Below are 16,636 nucleotides of genomic sequence, written 5' to 3'. Positions count from 1 at the left end.
GCATGGGTATGGCCACCAGCAGCTCGGAGCAGTCCCCTTTCCCTTACTAAGCAATCCTCCCTTCCTCCACCGAAGCGCCTGCTAACCACTTTCTTATCTCTCTTAACTCTGCAAAACAATCTCTGGCAAGGCAGGCATCCTCCGAAATGGCAGAGGAAATAAATTCCCCCTGTCCCTGAAAAGGAAAAGACTGGAAGCTTGCAGCAGGGAGTTCAGTCCGTGGCCCGAGTTGGTGCCACATTGGCTTCAGCGTGATAGGGATCGTGCCTTCCTCCTCCCATAGTGTGGGATCGTGGTCTGGGGGCAGATGCACGGAGCTTGGTGTTCTCCCTACTTGGTGTTTTCAGCTGCCTGGTGGAAAGCTGTGATTCTGCAGTACTCCTGTACTCAAAGACCCCAAAGAGCAGGAATGCCCCAGGTGCTCCCCCTGGCCGTGGGAGATCCCAGCACCATGCGGAGCTGTGTGAGGCTTGTGGCACTGGAGCACTTGGCTATAGGAGGGGATGTGAGCGTTTTCCCCCATGGAAATCCCTACAGGCTTTTCCCAGAGGCCTCATGCTAACAAGTGAGCACATCTGGGCATCTTCCAAACATCAGCGAAAGCCGAAAGCTTTGAACCCATCAGAAACTTACTTCTCCACAGCTATGGAGCTCTGACTTTTCCAGCAGGAATTGCTTTGGTCACAAGGGATTCTGCGGTACCCTTGGGTGCATTTTGGGATGCAAACCTTTCTCCAACCCCATCACAAGGTTTGACCTCGGAGGGCAAGGAGCTGGCTGTGTTTGGGGTCTGCAGGAGCCGTGAGATGTTTTGTAGGGCACTTCCAGGCTGTGCCACGGCACAGAGGGTTTGAGGTTGCAGAAGACCTGCAGTGGTGTGGGTTCTGCATTTGGAGTTTTAATTTTCTCCCAGCCTAGATGAGGGAAAACTCCATCTGTATTCCTGCCCCACAGCCACTAGGTGCCAGCCAGGGAGAGAGAACTGGCCCTGGCAGCTCTGGATGCTCCTGGTGGGCATGCCCCGTGTTCCTGACCTTTGCAGAGGGGCTGCTGGGAGCACGTGTGTTCCCAGCCTGCCTGCAGGGTCAGCCGAAATCAGCCGAGAGCAGCTGTGGCTGAAAGCCCTCAGCTGCAGAAACCAGGGTGCAACCCAGCTGTGAGCACTGCTCCGGGCTGTGAGGGTGCTTCAGTCCTACCCAGGTGGCCAAACCCCTGTGACTTGAGCGTGGGGCCACATCCTGGCAGCAGAGGCAGAGCTGGGGTACGGCGAGGTTACACCCAGCCCAGCTTTTGTGCAAACCCATAGGAGGTGGTGCAAAGCCACCATTTCTCTTTGCTTTCCTGCTGCTTGCTGTGCTGCCTGCATGCTCCAAGCTGGTCCTATGGGGTACCAGGAGGCATTCAGCCCTGTGATGCTCGAGGGGTTTGTGTGGATGTTTCACCTGGTTTGTTATACATTGCATGGTTTGGGTTGTTTGGGGCTCACTTGGTTTGGACACAGATCATCCACTTCACTCTAACTAAGCTGTGTTTAAGTCAGTGTGTCAAAATTCAGCATTATCCCCATGCTGGATCACAGGTTTGCCTCTGTCCTCTTGGTCCCATCCCTGTCTCTGAGTCTGGGACCTCTCCGTGCTATGACTCAGCCTTCTCCTGTCCTTTTCTCCTTCTCCTCCTGCTGCTGGGAACTACTGGTGTCTCCCCTTCTCCCCTTTGTACACAGGAATGCTGAATGGCAGCAGCAGCTCTGAGCAAACCTTTCTGCAGCACCACTGCTTCCTGTGCATGCCGAGTCCAGGCTTTCACCAAGCAAAGCTCTGCACCCCACAGTGAGCACACAGTGGGAGCAGCCCTCCACGGTCCGAATCCTTGCGGTCCCCAAGCAGCTGGCCCAGCTGCCACGGCTCCTCAGGCTAAATGCAGCTGAAGGAGCTGCATTCCTGCCTCACAGTTATTTGCTCTTTAGGACGCTGTGTAAAATTAACAAGTTGTAAAAGCCAATTGAAGGCAGCGATTCGCCTGGCTGCAGGGAGATGCTGAGCCTCTGACCCCCAGCGGGAGCAGGGCTGCTCTGTGGCACCCCAGGTTCACGCGTTCCCCGGACCCAGTCCTCCAGGAGACCCCGATCTCAGCTTCACCTGGAGGCACCACAGGGTCCTGAGAGGACTCAAACACAGCAGCCTGGCGTGTCTGTACGGGCAGTTAGCGTGTTAATGTGCATCCTGCTGCGTCCTGCCCAGTGATCAGGGACATCAATGGGTGAGCCAGGAGCTGGCAGCACTAACGAGCCGTCTCGGCGTGCCACCAGCCTGCGGTTAGCGTGTCTGATCTGGGGTCAGATTAGAAACCTCGCACCTCCGGGCACAGCTGGGTGACACAGCGCTGGCACCCAGCACCACCGCAGCCCCAGGTCCCACGCGGCCCCGAGAGGCACCACAGAGGAACCGACCCGGGTCACATCGGAGGGCACCGGCCCACTTCAGCAGTTCTTGGTTTCGGTTTTCCTTTGAGAGCTGCTGTGTGCGTGTCAGCCCTATTTTAATACCCGGCGGCGACACGGAGCCAGGCTTTCGGTTCCTGCTGGCTGGCTGCACGCTCGCAGGGGGAAGGGTGCGTGGGGCCGGGGTGTCACAGCAGCATCACCAAATGCATCAGCGCCGTTCCATTTCAGATTCAGCTTTGGGAGAGCGCGCGCAGCTCCTGGTGGCTCTGCTGAGCTCTCCCTGAAGCTATAGCGTGGCGCTAACGCCGTGCACCCCATGACCATCCCCGTGGTTCTGGGAACGTGGCACTCACATTTCTACACCGAAACGGGAAGTTGGTGGCGTGTCATGCTCTGCCATTGGCTGCCACTGGTGGGTCACTCCTTTCCCAGCACCCCAGCCTGGCTCCAGGCAGGCAGCCCCAAGGCTCTGGCACGGTCCCGGCACACACGTGATGGGGATGTGTGGAGCGTTCGCTCGGTGCCTGTTTTTCGTTCATGTGGGCTGGAAAAATGTGTTCATGAGACAAGTTGCTGTGGCATTATGTCATGGGCCTTCGGTTGGGCTCTTTGCTCCCTTAGCAGATGATCTGAATTGGAGCATCGGGCTGCACCGGCTTGGCAGGACATCGGGAGCTTACGTGAAAACCTCGTGGGTCGTAAGCTAAATGCAATTACTTTTATTTCGGGAGCAATCAGTGTCTCCTGCATCCCTTTCCCTGCTGCTGCTGCTGCTGTACACCCCACGGTGCACAAATGCTCACAGGTGGGTCCCTGTGGCCGTACCTATGTGGGCAGGGATGGTCCCAGCACCTTTGGCATGAGGGAACTGCAGTCACCAGGGCTGGAAAAGCCCAGGCTGGAGCTGCCCTGGCTGAGTCAGGCAGTGCAGTTACCGTAGGGCTGAGGGTGAACCTGGCCCCGAGGTTTCCACCACTTCCCCAGGGGCCACTGCAGCCAGCAGCTTTCACAGGGGGTGTTTCCCATGACAAACCATTCCTTTTTCTTCCCTCTGGATTTTCCCTGTGGCAAAACCATTCCTACAGGAGTGCCAGGAGGATGGAAAAGTTCCTTTTGCGACACTTGCTGGGCTCACTCCAGGCTGGACGCAGCACAGAGGGGACAGTTCCATTCCCACCTCACCTTGTCCTCTGCTCTGCCCTGTAGGGCACCCTTTTTAGGGGCAGGCATGGGGCAGCTCCAAGCACTCTGCTGCCTGCCCCAAAGGTGCCTTGTGTGGGCAGTAACCGGGGTGGGAGGTTGCAGGTCAGAGCAGGGTCAGGTCTTTGACACGCACGGCAGCGACACGGTGGTTAAAATTAGCTTGTGGAGAGGAAACTGGCAGCATTGTGGAAGAGCAGAAGTTTCCTCTCACGGCAGCATGGTGCTGCGCTGCAGGACACTGCCAGCCCCTGCCTGCCCCCATCCCTGTCCCTGTCCCCACCCAGCATGGGGTGACCCAGCGTTGGCAGTGCTCTGCTATGTTAACCAAGGATGGGGTCTGCTCCACCTAGGAGTCAGTGGGGATGCTGGGGATGGGGTCTGGAGCCTGCTTTGCCCTGGGTGGGAACTGCAGCACAAGGTTCTCAGGCATGAATGTGAATTTTGCAGAGTGGGTGACACTTCCAGGCTCCGTTTGCTTCCCCATGGCTGACTGCAGGCAGCAGGAAGCACCGGAGGAGCAGACTGCAGGTGTGGAGCCCCACGGCGATGGGGGATGAGGAGGGTCATGGTGGAGGCACAGGCAAAGGCCACGGAGGCACCGTGCTCCCGTGCTCTGGAAACTCCATTTGAGAGCCTCATAAATGGATAATTACCTGAGCTATTGAGTTTCCTTCTGGCCAGATCCATCCCAGCCTCCCTGACAAGGGCTCGCCTAACGGCCTGTGGGGCCGGCCTGCAGGATGGGGTCGGGATGGAGCTGGTGTTCGTGCCCCTGCCCGCCTGCCCCACACCTGCATCCCTCCCTCCTGCTTTCAGCTAGGGGGGTGCTGGCATTTGAGCAAAAACAGAACGGTAAGGACTGACTGCATCATTCATCCCTCCCTGGGGACGCTGGGTAAATCCCTTTCATCCCCATCTACAAGGCAAAGGGGACCCCAAACCACGCAGTGCCCTCCATGTGCTGCAGGGCTCTCTGCCCCCATGCTCTTCTCTGCCCGTTGCCTCCCCTTTGCGCTGACTTTGTTTTCCTTTCCCTCTCCCCAACCCCCTCGCCCTCACCCCACAGGTTATTGCAGCCGACTGCAAGAGGGTCACAGTTCTGAAGTATTTCCTGGAAGCCCTTTGTGGACAAGAAGAGCCTTTGCTGGCATTCAAGGGTGGAAAATATGTGTCAGTGGCACCCGTCCCAGACGCCATGGGAAAGGAAATGGGAAGCCAAGAGGGAAAACAACTGGAAGATCAGGTACCGTGCGGGAAGAACGCGCCTCAGTGAAGGAAGAATCACCCCAGTGGGGCCCAGCCTCTGCCTGCCCCACAGCTCCCACTATTTATAGCTGCATGTGCATTTTATGGGGAGAATTGGGGGGGGGGGGGGGGGGGGGCAAATAGCACAGGGCCCTCGAGCGTGCTTTACTCGTGCCCTTTGCTGCCAGCCCGGGCCCTGAGCCTCTGTCTTCCGTGCTGCTATGAGTTCCAGATGCTGCTTGGTACTGCGTGCAGGGGGGGCCTGGCCTGAACGCCCCTCCCAGGAGGGGAGGTGGGCGAGGGAGCGTCAGGGTTCAGCCTCAGGATCGAGTTGAGAGCCGTGGAGCTGCTTGCAGCAGAGGCCCGGGCTCCAGCCTCCAGCACACGTACAGGAAGAGCTGACATTGGCGCCCCGTCCCTCCCCTGCCTCTCACATCCTGATGTGATTAAGGAATTCAGCTCTTGTTTTTCTGCCCTTGCTTGTTCCTGTAGGCCTTGCTTCGCTCCAGGCTCCATGTGTGTGTTTAAGGGCCCTGCCAGCCGCTCTGCAGGTTGACTCTTTTCTTGTGTTTCATCTTGCAGTTTGAAAGGCTGAGGAAACAGTGGTGTGGGGCAGAGCCACCCAACTCTAAGTCTCCTCCCAGTGCAGAGGGAATCGCCCAGTGCCTCCCCTCTGCCAGCACTGGGTGGCCTGTGATGTATGTCCCCTGTGCCCCAGCCATGGGGACCCTCCTGGTCACTCCCAGTGAATGGCTGGGGCTGAGCAGGGCATGAATTTTAAATGTTTTCTCAAGTAAAAGGGAACCTGAAGTCCCAGACCCCTGTCCTACTCTGGAGGCTGCTCAGGAGGTTTTCATGCTGATACTGCAGCCCACGTAATATCAGGGGTCTTTAGGTCCCACCAAGGTGACAGGGGCACTGCTCTCTGTTGTAGGGCTACGCGCTCCTGTTTCTGCTCCATAACCTCAGCCTCCACGTGGCTGTGGGAACCTCTCCACGCTTTCCTTGCACAACCCTGGAGCTTCCTCCTTGGGGTCTGAGCACAAGGCAGCTCCCAGCTTGCCAGTGTGACCAGCCCTGAGCCCGGGCAAGCAGAGCCCGACCCGAAAAACCACAGCGGATCTGCACCCGACGTGCCTCACAGCATCCCCCATCCTCTGTGGTCCAGGCTGTCCCAGAGAGGGAAGTGAGCCCGAGGGCTCCCTCTTCCTCCTTCCCAGGGCTCAGAAGTCACAAGCAGAGTGGAGCACTTGGTTCTGTGGCCAGCATGTGCATGGCTCTGGGTGGAAGGACTGAGCATGCAACTGAGCGGTGCTGGGATTGCTGAAACGAAGACTGCAGGTCCTTGCCCACACGTGGCAGCCTGCTCTGGGTAGCAGTGCTCTCTTGCTCTTTTTCGGGATCATCTCAAACAAGATCTGTTGAGGTGCTCCACGTGTGTCTGCCCTCAAGCAAGGCAGCAGCGTCATGGCTGCAGGGCAGGCAGGTGGGGACCAACAGCCTCCTCTCACAGGGATGTGCCAGGCAAAGTGCTATTTCCCTAAGTACCGTGCTTCCTACCTTGCAGAACTGAAGCCTGTAAAGCATCAGTGACTCACACAGGGCCGTGGGAAGAGTTTTCCAACACTATGCAGTTTGCTTATAGAACAGAGCTTTAACAGGGCTGCCCCTGCCCTGCCTTGTGTCTGGCATCTCTGCCCTATTCCATTGTGTCTCATTTTCCTGCATGTATGCCATGTATTTGTGTTGATTGCTTCTTTTAAAGGTTTAGAAATAGTCTCCCATCAATGTGAGACAGACTGTGCTGGGTGGGGATTTGTGTGCTGAGATGAGGAGAACCGCAGCCCCTGCCGCCAGCATCCCTTACAATCACTTCTGTCCTGTTTTTGTCTTTGTACATTTCCTGGAAGAAGGAAGATGATGTGAGGATTGAGGCATTTGAAGATGACTCAGAGGCTGAAGGCAGTGGAGGAGAGATGGACATCAAGGAACTCCGAGCCAAGAAGCAAGCATTGGCCAGGAAGGTGGCAGAGCAGCAGCGTCGGCAGGACAAGATTCAGGTAGGATGGGACCATGTCCAGCAGAGGAGCTGCTTTACTTTTGTACTCGGGCTGATCCTATCTCGCCGTGCCTATCTCGATGTGTACAGCTTTGTTTAAGGTTTCTTGGGACGTCCCTTAGTCCCACTGCAAAACCCAGCTGCACTTTCAGAGCACAGAGCCAAACCTGCATTGCTGAACCACCCCAGGGTAAGCTCTGCCCTCCCAACGCCCGGGCTGAGCATGCTGGGTCTCCAGGAGCCCTCAAGGAGCTGCACAGCGCTTCTCATGGAGTTGCTGGCGCTCCCTGCAGTGCTGACAGAGCTCCTGCTGGTGGCTGCAGTGCAGCGGGTGCCAGGCAGCTGGCTGTCCCGGGCTGGGACAGCGGCTCGGTGGCCCCAGGGCTCAGTGAGGAGGCGGCTTTCCCATGCAGCAGGGCACGGGCAGACTGGGGAGAGGGTGGGACGTGAACGGCAGAGTTCATGTGGGAGCCAACAGCAGGAAAAACAGCCTGCGGATGGCTGCCGCGGCCAGAGCACTGCTTGCGAAGCGTTGCCATCGTTATGGGGACAAACAGACGGGATACAGGTGATGCTGTGCTGGCCCTGGCCTAATCTTAGCACATCTCCCAGTGGGAGCCTGTGAAGCGAGCTGGGGAGCAGCTGCCCAGCAGTGCCTTCTGTTGCTTTAAGAGCGAGCTGACATGCACGCCGCTGGCCGCCTCGCCGCTCGCAGCCCCTCTTCCTTTAGCCTCGTGGCCCAGATGAGGATTTCTCAGCAGAGGAAAATTCTCCCTGGCTCCCCTCCCCCTCACCTCCGCCCTCTCTAATGCCCAGGGCCCTTCACTTCCATAATTCTTCATTTTCCAGCCTTGAACGTAAGCCAGACACATCTGTCTGGCCATATGCGTGAACTCTGCAGTGTGTGCCGAGGTGGTTGTAAAACAGGGCTGCTGAAGGCCCTACTGGGAGAGCGCACACATGTGTACCCTCCGGCTATTGGCGCCGGGCCCAGAACCACTGCGCTTCACTTTTCCAAACCCACCCCAACCTTTGCAGATTTTGCCTTTTTTTTTTTTTTTTTTTTTTTTTTTTTTAATTTGCATTTGAATTTTGAGAAATTCGTATCAAGGCAAAGGTATAAATTGTGCCGCCCCCGCAAGCGAGTCCATTACTGTTGGCAGGTACCTGGGTCACATTAATACAATAAGGAAGAAAGCAGCAGCGAATGAGTGAGAGATTGGAGAGATGGGCTGTAAATTAAAGCGGCCTGAAGCCTTCCAGCCTCCCAGGGTTGTTAAGCAGGAGGTGTAAGTAAATTCCCCACTTCCCACCGCCTTGTACAGACACAGCAAACAGGAACTGCACATGTTCGGGGAGGGCAGTGCATGCAGATCCCGGCCCAGCTGCGCCGGGGCCCCCGGGATGGCCGCTGCCCGTTCTGCAGGGAACGTGGGGGCTGCCTGATGTGTCAGGGGCTTTTCTCCCCGGCCCACTCCTCCCTTCCTCCCGAGCCTCCTCTCGCAGGCAGAGAGAGGTCAACATGAGGGTGTGGGCAGCTTCGGGGGCTGCACAGCTGAGAGCTGAGGTGCAGTCGGAGCCTGGGTGGAGGAGAAAAGTCCTTGGGGGCTTTGCTAAAGTCAGCCAGGCCGCGGCTGGCTGGGAACAGCCCGCAGCAGAACATGTGTGCGGCCCAGAGCTGGGATGGGGAGGCCAGGCTGAAGCCAACCCTGCGCCGCACCCCTCGGATCTCCCTGCCTTGACCCACGGGTCTCTGGTTTTCTTGAGGGATTTGTGCTTCCTGGGACCTGCCGCCTTCTAGGTTTCATCCTGTAGCTCTTGCTCCTCTGTGGGATTCTCGCACTGGCTGCTCTCCAGTTCCCCCTTTCATTATCCTGGGGATGAGCTGCAGTCCCGTGTATTCACTGGAGTCCTGCAGATGCAGCTCCTGTGTTAGCACAGCCAGGACCCTCAGCTCTCCGTGCACATCTGTGTGCACTGATGGGGGCACGACCCAGAGAGCCCAGGCACCCCAGAGCCTTCTGCGGAGCCTGGCAGTGCAGGGTTCAGGGAGAAGCCTCCATCTTTTGGCTACTCGTTTTCTTTCTAAGTGTTTGATATCTCTGAAGTTTCCCACTGACATCCCTGTGCCATCCCTTGGCAGGGTTTGATGTGCCCATAGGGAGCATGGTGTGTTGGCCTCATCTGCACCCTGCAGAGCTGTGCTTCTTTCTGCCTTCTCTCTGATGGGTTTTTGGGCACTGCTTTCTTCCCTTCACTGTGCTCACCTCCTCTTGCTGCCCACCAGTGCCACCAGTGTGGACCATCTACTCACTGCTTGTCCCAGGCTCTGTGCTGGCCAGGCAGCCCTACTTGTCCTTCTTGTACCTTCCAAACACAGACATTACTGTGATCATTGCTGCGGATTGAGGCTTTATTGGGCTTCCCTCACTGCTCTGGCTTGACTGGTGGGGAAGTATGGGTCCAGGCAGAGTGAATAGTTAAACAGGGGTGGCCCCTGGGGCCAGCAGAGAGAGCTCAGCTCCGGAACATCACACTGAGCAGATGAGATGGGGTAGAATGGCTTTAGATCTCAGCCTTTTGCAGCCCTCTTTGCAACGGGCAGCCCTTTGCTGCCTGGCTGGGACTTGCAGGGAGGCCGGGCAGGCAGGTGGAGCGAGGCCACGTCCTGCTCCTCCATCCACCCCCACGCTTGGCATGGCCCTCGGTCCGCGCCGCTCGGTGTCCCCTGTCCTTTGTGCCTCTGCTGTGCGCTGGGAGCGGTCGAGTTTCCTGAACGGTTGAAAACATCCCACCTGAAACATAACAGGCTCTTCCTCTGGATGCTGCTATTGTTTTGCTGAGCATTACAGAAGCAGCTTAACCGGGCGGCCAATTATGACATGTCTTCCCAAAATAGCCCCGCTCCTGTCCCTTCTGAGCCCACGGAACGGCCGCCCCCTTAAGATGCAGCCGCTCCTTTGTGGCGGTGCTGTGAGTAACCCGCTAAATATAGCCGCATCCCATTCACGCTCTGCTCCTGGCGCAGGAACAATGCTGCGGTGCACACGCGCTGACACGCACCTGCCTGGGATCGGGTGCCTGCCGGCTGCGGAAGATGCACACCCACCCACGGCGGCTCCGCCACGGCGGCGGCCCCGGCTTGCTACCAGGCACGGGGCACGTTCACTGCTGAGGAAGACGCTGCTGCGGACGAACCTTGGGAGGAGGAAACCTTTGGAGCGAGATGTGAAGGAGGCATTGTTTTCAGCTCCTGGAAAATTCACCTCTTGTCCCCCTCCGAGTGCATGGGGAGCCGGCGGGCAGCAGCGCCAGGTTGCCCCGCTGCGGGATTGAGGCTCGGGCAGCAGAGGCGGTGGCACAGTGGTGACAGCTGTGGCACAGTGGTGTCGGTCCGGGTGACCCATCCCGCACCCAGCCCTGCGGGGCTGCGGCTCCTGGTCTGTCTGGCAGCCAGTGCAAAGCCCGTGCTGTGTTCCCAGTGGACGTCGCTCCTCTGTGGCACCGCAGGAAATGCAGCTTCGCGGTTTGTGCGTGGTGAGGAGCGGTCCCCTTCTCGAACTTGAATCCCTCGGCCAGGCAGCCGGCTTCCGGGGAATCCCCCAGGTGATTCCAGCTGATGGATGAGTTGGGAATTTGGGACTGTGCGAGCGGGAGTGTGTGATCTCAGTGCTGCCACCAGCTGGGGCAGCCGGGGGAGCCACCTCCGGCTCCTGCCGAGCTCCTGGGAGAAGTCCCTGCCCAGGGAACCGCAGCCGGGCTGTGGGCTGTGGGTGGACGTGATTCGGTGCCTGCAATGGGAGGAGAAAGGAAAGCTGGGTAGTGCTGAGAAGAGCAGCGGGCTGCTGCTCCCGTGGGTGCCTTGCTGTGCCAGCCCCGCAGCGTCCCTTCGCCACAGAGACGTGCAGCAAGCCAAACCCCAATAAGGACCAAATCTGTCTGTCCTACAGCACTTGAAATGGGGTGAGGCTGCACCAAGGGTCTCCCACGCCCGCACAGCCCCATATCCCCTCCCAGCATGGAGGAAACTGAGGCACAGCAGGATGGGCGGCTCAATCACTGCCATAACACAACATCCTGCACCCTCAGCCCCATCCCCGTGCTGTGGGGCGGCCGTGCCCACCAACCAGCAGAAGGGTTAACACCGCGCTCGCTCCCCGTCCCATCCCGCACATGGGCTCCCTTTCATCTCTGGCCGGGGGCCAGCCGTAGTCTGCATGAATCACAGGCCACTCCCCTCCCCCCCAAGCCCCTTGGCCAGAGGCTTCTGCAGCCTTTTACTCACACAAACAAAAATAAATCTCGCTGCCGGCCTCTGAACTCTGCAAAGGCGAGTTTCCCTCTGGCTCCCCGAGCGGCCCGGAGCTGTGCGAGGGGACTTGGCACGCTCCCCGCCGACCTCGCTCTTTCACTCCCGGCGCATCCTGTGTCCTTCTCTCACCGGGCGGCCCGAGGAGCGGAATGGGACGTGACGGCCGGCACAGGCGTCGCTCGCAGCTGCCAGGAATCAGCCGGGTACGGCCTGCGAACGCCGACGGGGACGGTGCCACACACGAGGGGCCCAGCGCCGGTGTCACCTGCGCGGTCAGCCCGGATGGGGAGCGTGAGGGACTGGCCTCCTTTGGTCTTTGGGATGGTCGTTGCCTGCTGCGGGGCGTGGTTTTGCTCTGCCTTTCTGTCACTTTGGGTCTCTGCGTTGGGTTCTTCTCCATCGCCTCGTGGCAGAGCCTGGTTCTGCACTGGGCGCTTCTCCATCCATGACAGGGCCTGGTGCGCCTCCCCACTGCGCTCCTAAACATTGGGGAGGAGCCCCACCAAACCCCACTGAAGCTCCATGGTTGATGCCATCAATTTTGTCCCCTGGCTTAGCGTTGCCCCAGCCTGGGTTGGGCAAAGGCATGAGCAGAGGCAGCACCCAGCGCGGGACTGTGATGGTGGCCCTGTACCAGGATGCTGATGCCACCATAGCTGCCCCTCAGTGGCCTTCTGAGCCCATGTGTGGGAGGCACGTGGGGAGGGCTTTGGTTGCTGCCTTGTGGGAGGTGGCGGCATCAAGGCAGCTTGGTTTAAAGGCAGATGACAACACTCGCAAATGGATTTAAAACCACTTATTTCCACGGCCACTGCTGGCCCATGCAGCTCGTTGTTCCAGGGTGCCTCTGAGATTTTGGCATGACAAAAAGAGGGGTCAGATACACCCCCACAATGCTGGGCAGAACAGGGCTGGACTCAGCAGAAAGGGCTGGGCAGGGCTGGGCTCCCCTCCTGGCCCTGGGGTGTTCCGTGCGGGTGCAAGCCCTGTTTCACAAGAGTTCACGTGGTGGATGTGTTCCATACAGTGCTGCTGTGCTCCATGGGTGACCGGTTCCTATTAGAGGCAACAAACATCAGCGAGTCAAGGGAAGCTATTTTTAAGCAGAGGAAGCACTAGAATAGCATCCTGAGTTTTTTACGCCTGTGACTTACTGAAGAGTCCAAGTCCTTCGATAGCATCAAAAGTAACACAAGAGCTTTTTGATCCCATTTTGGCAAATAGCGTTGTGCAAAGGTCCAGGTACAGCCAGGGGGGGTTTCTAGTAGGACCCAGCAGACCCTCCCCATTTGTGTGAGCACCTCTGGTCTCCAGTGGATGTGTGGGGCTCTGTCAAGGACAGCACCAGGACTTTGCAGGGCTGGAACCCACCTGGTTTCCCAGCTGGATGTTGTTGGAAAACACACGGTGTGTGCAGGACTTGGTGGGACAGAGAGCATGGTGCTCAGCCAAGCGTCCCCTCCCCGCACGCCTCTCCTGCTCGGGGTCCCATGGTTTGGATGTTGTTGGCATGGCTCGTGTCCCAAGCTGGCTCGTTTTCATTGCTGATCTTGTCATCTTGAGATGTTTTCATCCACCCCTTTCCTCCCTGCTGTTTTATATCAGGGTGGTGCAGATAGTCTTGGCAACTGCCAGTCCTATTAAATGGGACAATACCTGAAACAAATGCACTTTCAAGGCTGGTACAGCCAGTCCACTGCAGGGCTTGGGCAGGGCTGTGTTTTCCTATGAGGGTGCTGCTGGTGTTTTTCACCATCCCTCTGTGCCCCCACAAGAGCTGGTGCTTGCAGTGTGCAGGTGGGATGGACACAGCCTCCTCTACACACCGTCCTTGCTGCAGGAGGCATGTGTGCCAACTGGGCTTATCTTTTGCTCCCAATGTCCACGGGTCACAGGGTTGACGTCTTTCTTACTCATCACGTGTCCTTCTCTTCCAGGCTGTGCTGAAAGACCAGAGTCAAATGAGGCAGATGGAGCTGGAGATAAGACCTGTCTTCCTGGTCCCAGACACCAACGGCTTCATCGACCACCTCAGCAGCTTGATAACACTGCTGGACTGCAGGAAGTTCATCCTCGTGGTGCCCCTGATCGGTGAGTAGCACAAGCACCAGGCATGGGCTTCCCTGTCCCTCGGTGCAGGCTCAACCCTCCAAGCCAGGTCCCATTCTCGTGCCCCACATGCCCTTTTGTGTGGTCCCAGTGCTTGCTGTGCGTGCTGGACACAACCCTGTTGCTTTTACCTGTTGGAGCCATGTCTCATCCCAGCTGCTCCTTCACCCCATGCCATGCTTTTCCCTTCCTGACAGCTTTCTGCCCAGCGTGAGCTCCTCTTCCCATGGTGCATTTAGGGGTGCCAGGGGCTGGGAGAGGCACACGGGTGTTAAATGGGATTTGAAGGGAATTTTGGAAGGAGCAAGGAGGAGGAATTGTTAAACAATCAGAGCAGATAGCTTATCCCAGCAGAGCTGGGGCTTAGGCAGCCTGAGCAAATGGCCGGCCTGTGTCCCAGCGTCTCAGAGCTGCTCAAGCCCAGCCCTTCTTTTTATCCTTATAAAGCTTGCAGTAAAACAGCAAGCTGGTTCCCGTTATTGGTAAACACTCACCCTGGCAGATAACGGCTGTGCTGCTGGGTGGTCTCCCAGGGTGGCGGGAGGATTTGGTGAGATGCCTTTGCTCTGATTGTTTGATCACTCGCTGGGCTCGCAGTAGCATTCCTCCGGCCGGTGCTGCACTGGGGCCGGCTGCACCCCAGTGCCAACCTGGCATGGAGTGGAGCTTGAGGGTAAAAGAGATCAGGGTAGCAGTGGGGCTGAGCCTCACAGATGTCTCAGGCTGCCCTCATCCCAACTGCAGCCCCACAGGCACCTCCAGTCTGCAGGCAGCGAGGTGTACACTGGTGCTGATCTTCTGCCCTGCAGCACACTTCATGCCTGCCCTCTGAGCAGGTGTGGGGCTTCCTCTTCGGCTCCTAGCTCCACCGGCCCAAGAGCCAGCATCCAACAGGCCCTTCCTGCAGGGTCTGGCTCTGGAAGGACTCTTAGAGCTGGGGATGGCACCCCTGGACAGGGGCTGTCAGGGAGCTCTGCAGCTTGGCACGGCAGTGGCAGGGCATTACGTGGAAGAAAAGGGAAGGAAGCTGGCAGAGCCTTGGGGTCTGTGGAGTGTGCTCACACCTGAGAATGCTGGCGCCTTCCCTAGAGCCATGGCCCTGCCTCCTCTGTGCTCTCACAAGCATGAGCTGCAGGAGAGCGGGAAGCCCTGTTTCCTTCCCTGGGCCAGGTGCTGCCGTGCTGAACCTGCATAATGAGGGCTGGGCTGGCCAGGATAAGCCAGGGGCCAGTGGCCATGGTGCCACATCCTATTGCCAGTTGCAGGTGTGAGCTGTGCTCTGTCCCCAGCACGGGGCACTCCTCACTGCTTATCCCAGGGATGCAGCAAGGGGTTAAGCGTGCAGCTTCGCGTTCCGTTTGTTTCTCTTGCTCTTTAACCTGCTCCGTGCTCCTTAAGGCTGACCCCACCATGGAGAAGCCAGGCCTGGTGCAGAAGCACAAACAAGCCTCCCCTTTGAAGCCTGTTTAGTTTGGAAGCAGGAAGGCGGATTTCGGGAGGGAATACCAGCTTTTCCTGTTCGATGTTCCGTTCTTGCAAGGCTCCCCCCACCCCTAACCCAGCCGTGCATTGTGTGGAAATGGCAGCATCAGGTCGCTGAAAGCAGTAGCAAGAGGAGCAGTCAGCGAGCGAAGAGCAAAGCAGCTCCATGCAGCTTTAATTTGAATACCCAGACAGTGAGTGCCAGTCTCACCATGGAACAGAGCGATCACGCAGGCTCCCTGGGCAGTGATTCACAGCACTGGGGAGAGGCCTCAGACCCCGAGCTCTCTCCTCGAACCCCCAAGGAATGCATAGTTCCCACTTGAACTCAGGACTTGGCTCCAAGCTCGGAAACAATCTTCAGAAATGAAGCCATGGCTAAAACACACACTGCGCGCACAGAGGCTCCCTCGCACACACGTGCACACCAGCCCAGCCTTGTGCACACGCATCCCTGTGCACAAACACATGTGAGGATGCTCGTGTGCACATCTGGACACAACTGTCATGCGCCCAGCCTCGCTGGGAGCTGCCTTGGCCGCGCTTGGCTCACACACGCAGAGCAGCTCTGGGTGCACTGCAGGGTGCGTTCCTCCTGGCGTCCCTTGGGCACTGCTCAGCCTGGGGGGCTGCTGAGGCTGTGTGCCTGCTGCTTGGCAGCCGGACAGGAGGCTCCGAGCCCTGACAGTCTCCAGTGAAACCAAACGGGCTGGGAATCTGCCTGATCCCAGGCTCGAGCTCGGCTTCAGCAACATGTGTCAGGACAGATGTGCAAACTCTGTATCAGCCCCAGATGGGTGAGGTGTTGAAGAGAGTGTCTCCCCTGCAGGCAGCCTGGGGCAGCGACTTCAGGTGTGAAAACAGGGCCAGGACTTGGTGGAGCGGGAGCTGCCTGCTTCTGCATGTGACCCTACTTGCACACGCAGCTTTCTGCATCTGAAAGCAAGCCCAGGGGGCTGGGAGAAGGAGCAGAGCAGGGAGGCATGGCATGGATCAGGAGGCATGATAGCCAGATCCCCAGACCCATCAGCTTTCTGACCCCCCCCCCAGTCGCACGTGAAGGTGCTCGGGTTGGGCTCACGGCTGCATTTCACAGGGCACAGTGCCCTCAGCAAGTGCTGCAGGGCAGAGGTCCCCATGCTCTCAGGGCTGAGCCAGGTGACACGCAGAGGTGGAAGGCAGCAAAGCTTTTCCAGACCTGTAGCCAAGTCCAGGAGCACAGGGACGCTGCGGCAGCTGAACCCAGATTTCCTGAGCCAGCTCCCAGTGTCCCAGCCCTGAGGCTTTGGCAACACGTGTGTTTCAGCAGCGGGTCACGAGAGCACCTTGTCCCTTAGTAACTGTACCTCCTCTTCCTGTTTGAAGTGATAAACGAGCTGGACGGCCTGGCCAAGGGCCCGGAGATGGAGCACCGGGCTGCAGGCTATGCCCGCCAAGTGCAGGAGAGAGCCAGGAAGTCCATCGAGTTCCTGGAGGAGAGGTTCGAGGGCCGTGACAACTGCCTGAGGGCTCTGACCAGCCGAGGCAACGAGCTGGAGTCCATCTCCTTCCGCAGTGAAGACACCACTGGCCAGCAGGTAGGGATCACAGCCCTGCGAGGATGGAGGCACTGAGGCAGCGCTGCCAGTGCACGCTATAGGGCTGGAAGCCTCCCCAGGGACCTGTCCCTTTGCAGGCTCAGAGCAGCCCTGATGTCCACTGAGCTGCAACACCATCTCCAGGGCAGTGCAGAAATGATGGTGATGGGGCTGCAGGGTTTGTGTTTTTTTCTGCTGACAGTAAC

General features: G+C 58.3%; 1 protein-coding gene across 2 annotated transcripts in view; it reads left to right on the top strand.

The window, feature by feature from the left end:
- The window catches only part of SMG6 (SMG6 nonsense mediated mRNA decay factor), a 90,634-nt gene that overhangs the window by 70,263 nt on the left and 3,735 nt on the right, over positions 1-16,636 (top strand). The window contains exons 14-17 of one of the 2 annotated variants that reach the window (XM_042879397.1): positions 4,713-4,889; positions 6,805-6,951; positions 13,200-13,353; positions 16,219-16,430. In XM_042879397.1, the coding sequence (XP_042735331.1) occupies positions 4,713-4,889; positions 6,805-6,951; positions 13,200-13,353; positions 16,219-16,430 (690 nt within the window). Of the gene's footprint in view, positions 1-4,712; positions 4,890-6,801; positions 6,952-13,199; positions 13,354-16,218; positions 16,431-16,636 lie in introns of both variants that reach the window. The other variant, XM_042879396.1, reaches the window with a different exon arrangement.

The sequence above is a fragment of the Lagopus leucura genome, unplaced genomic scaffold (genome assembly GCF_019238085.1).
Source record: "Lagopus leucura isolate 7727_CA_CO unplaced genomic scaffold, USGS_WTPT01 Super-Scaffold_100024, whole genome shotgun sequence".
In the NCBI taxonomy this organism is placed as follows: Eukaryota; Metazoa; Chordata; class Aves; order Galliformes; family Phasianidae; genus Lagopus; species Lagopus leucura.
Note: the sequence above shows the minus strand (reverse complement) of the source record. Positions and strands in the feature narration are given on the sequence as shown.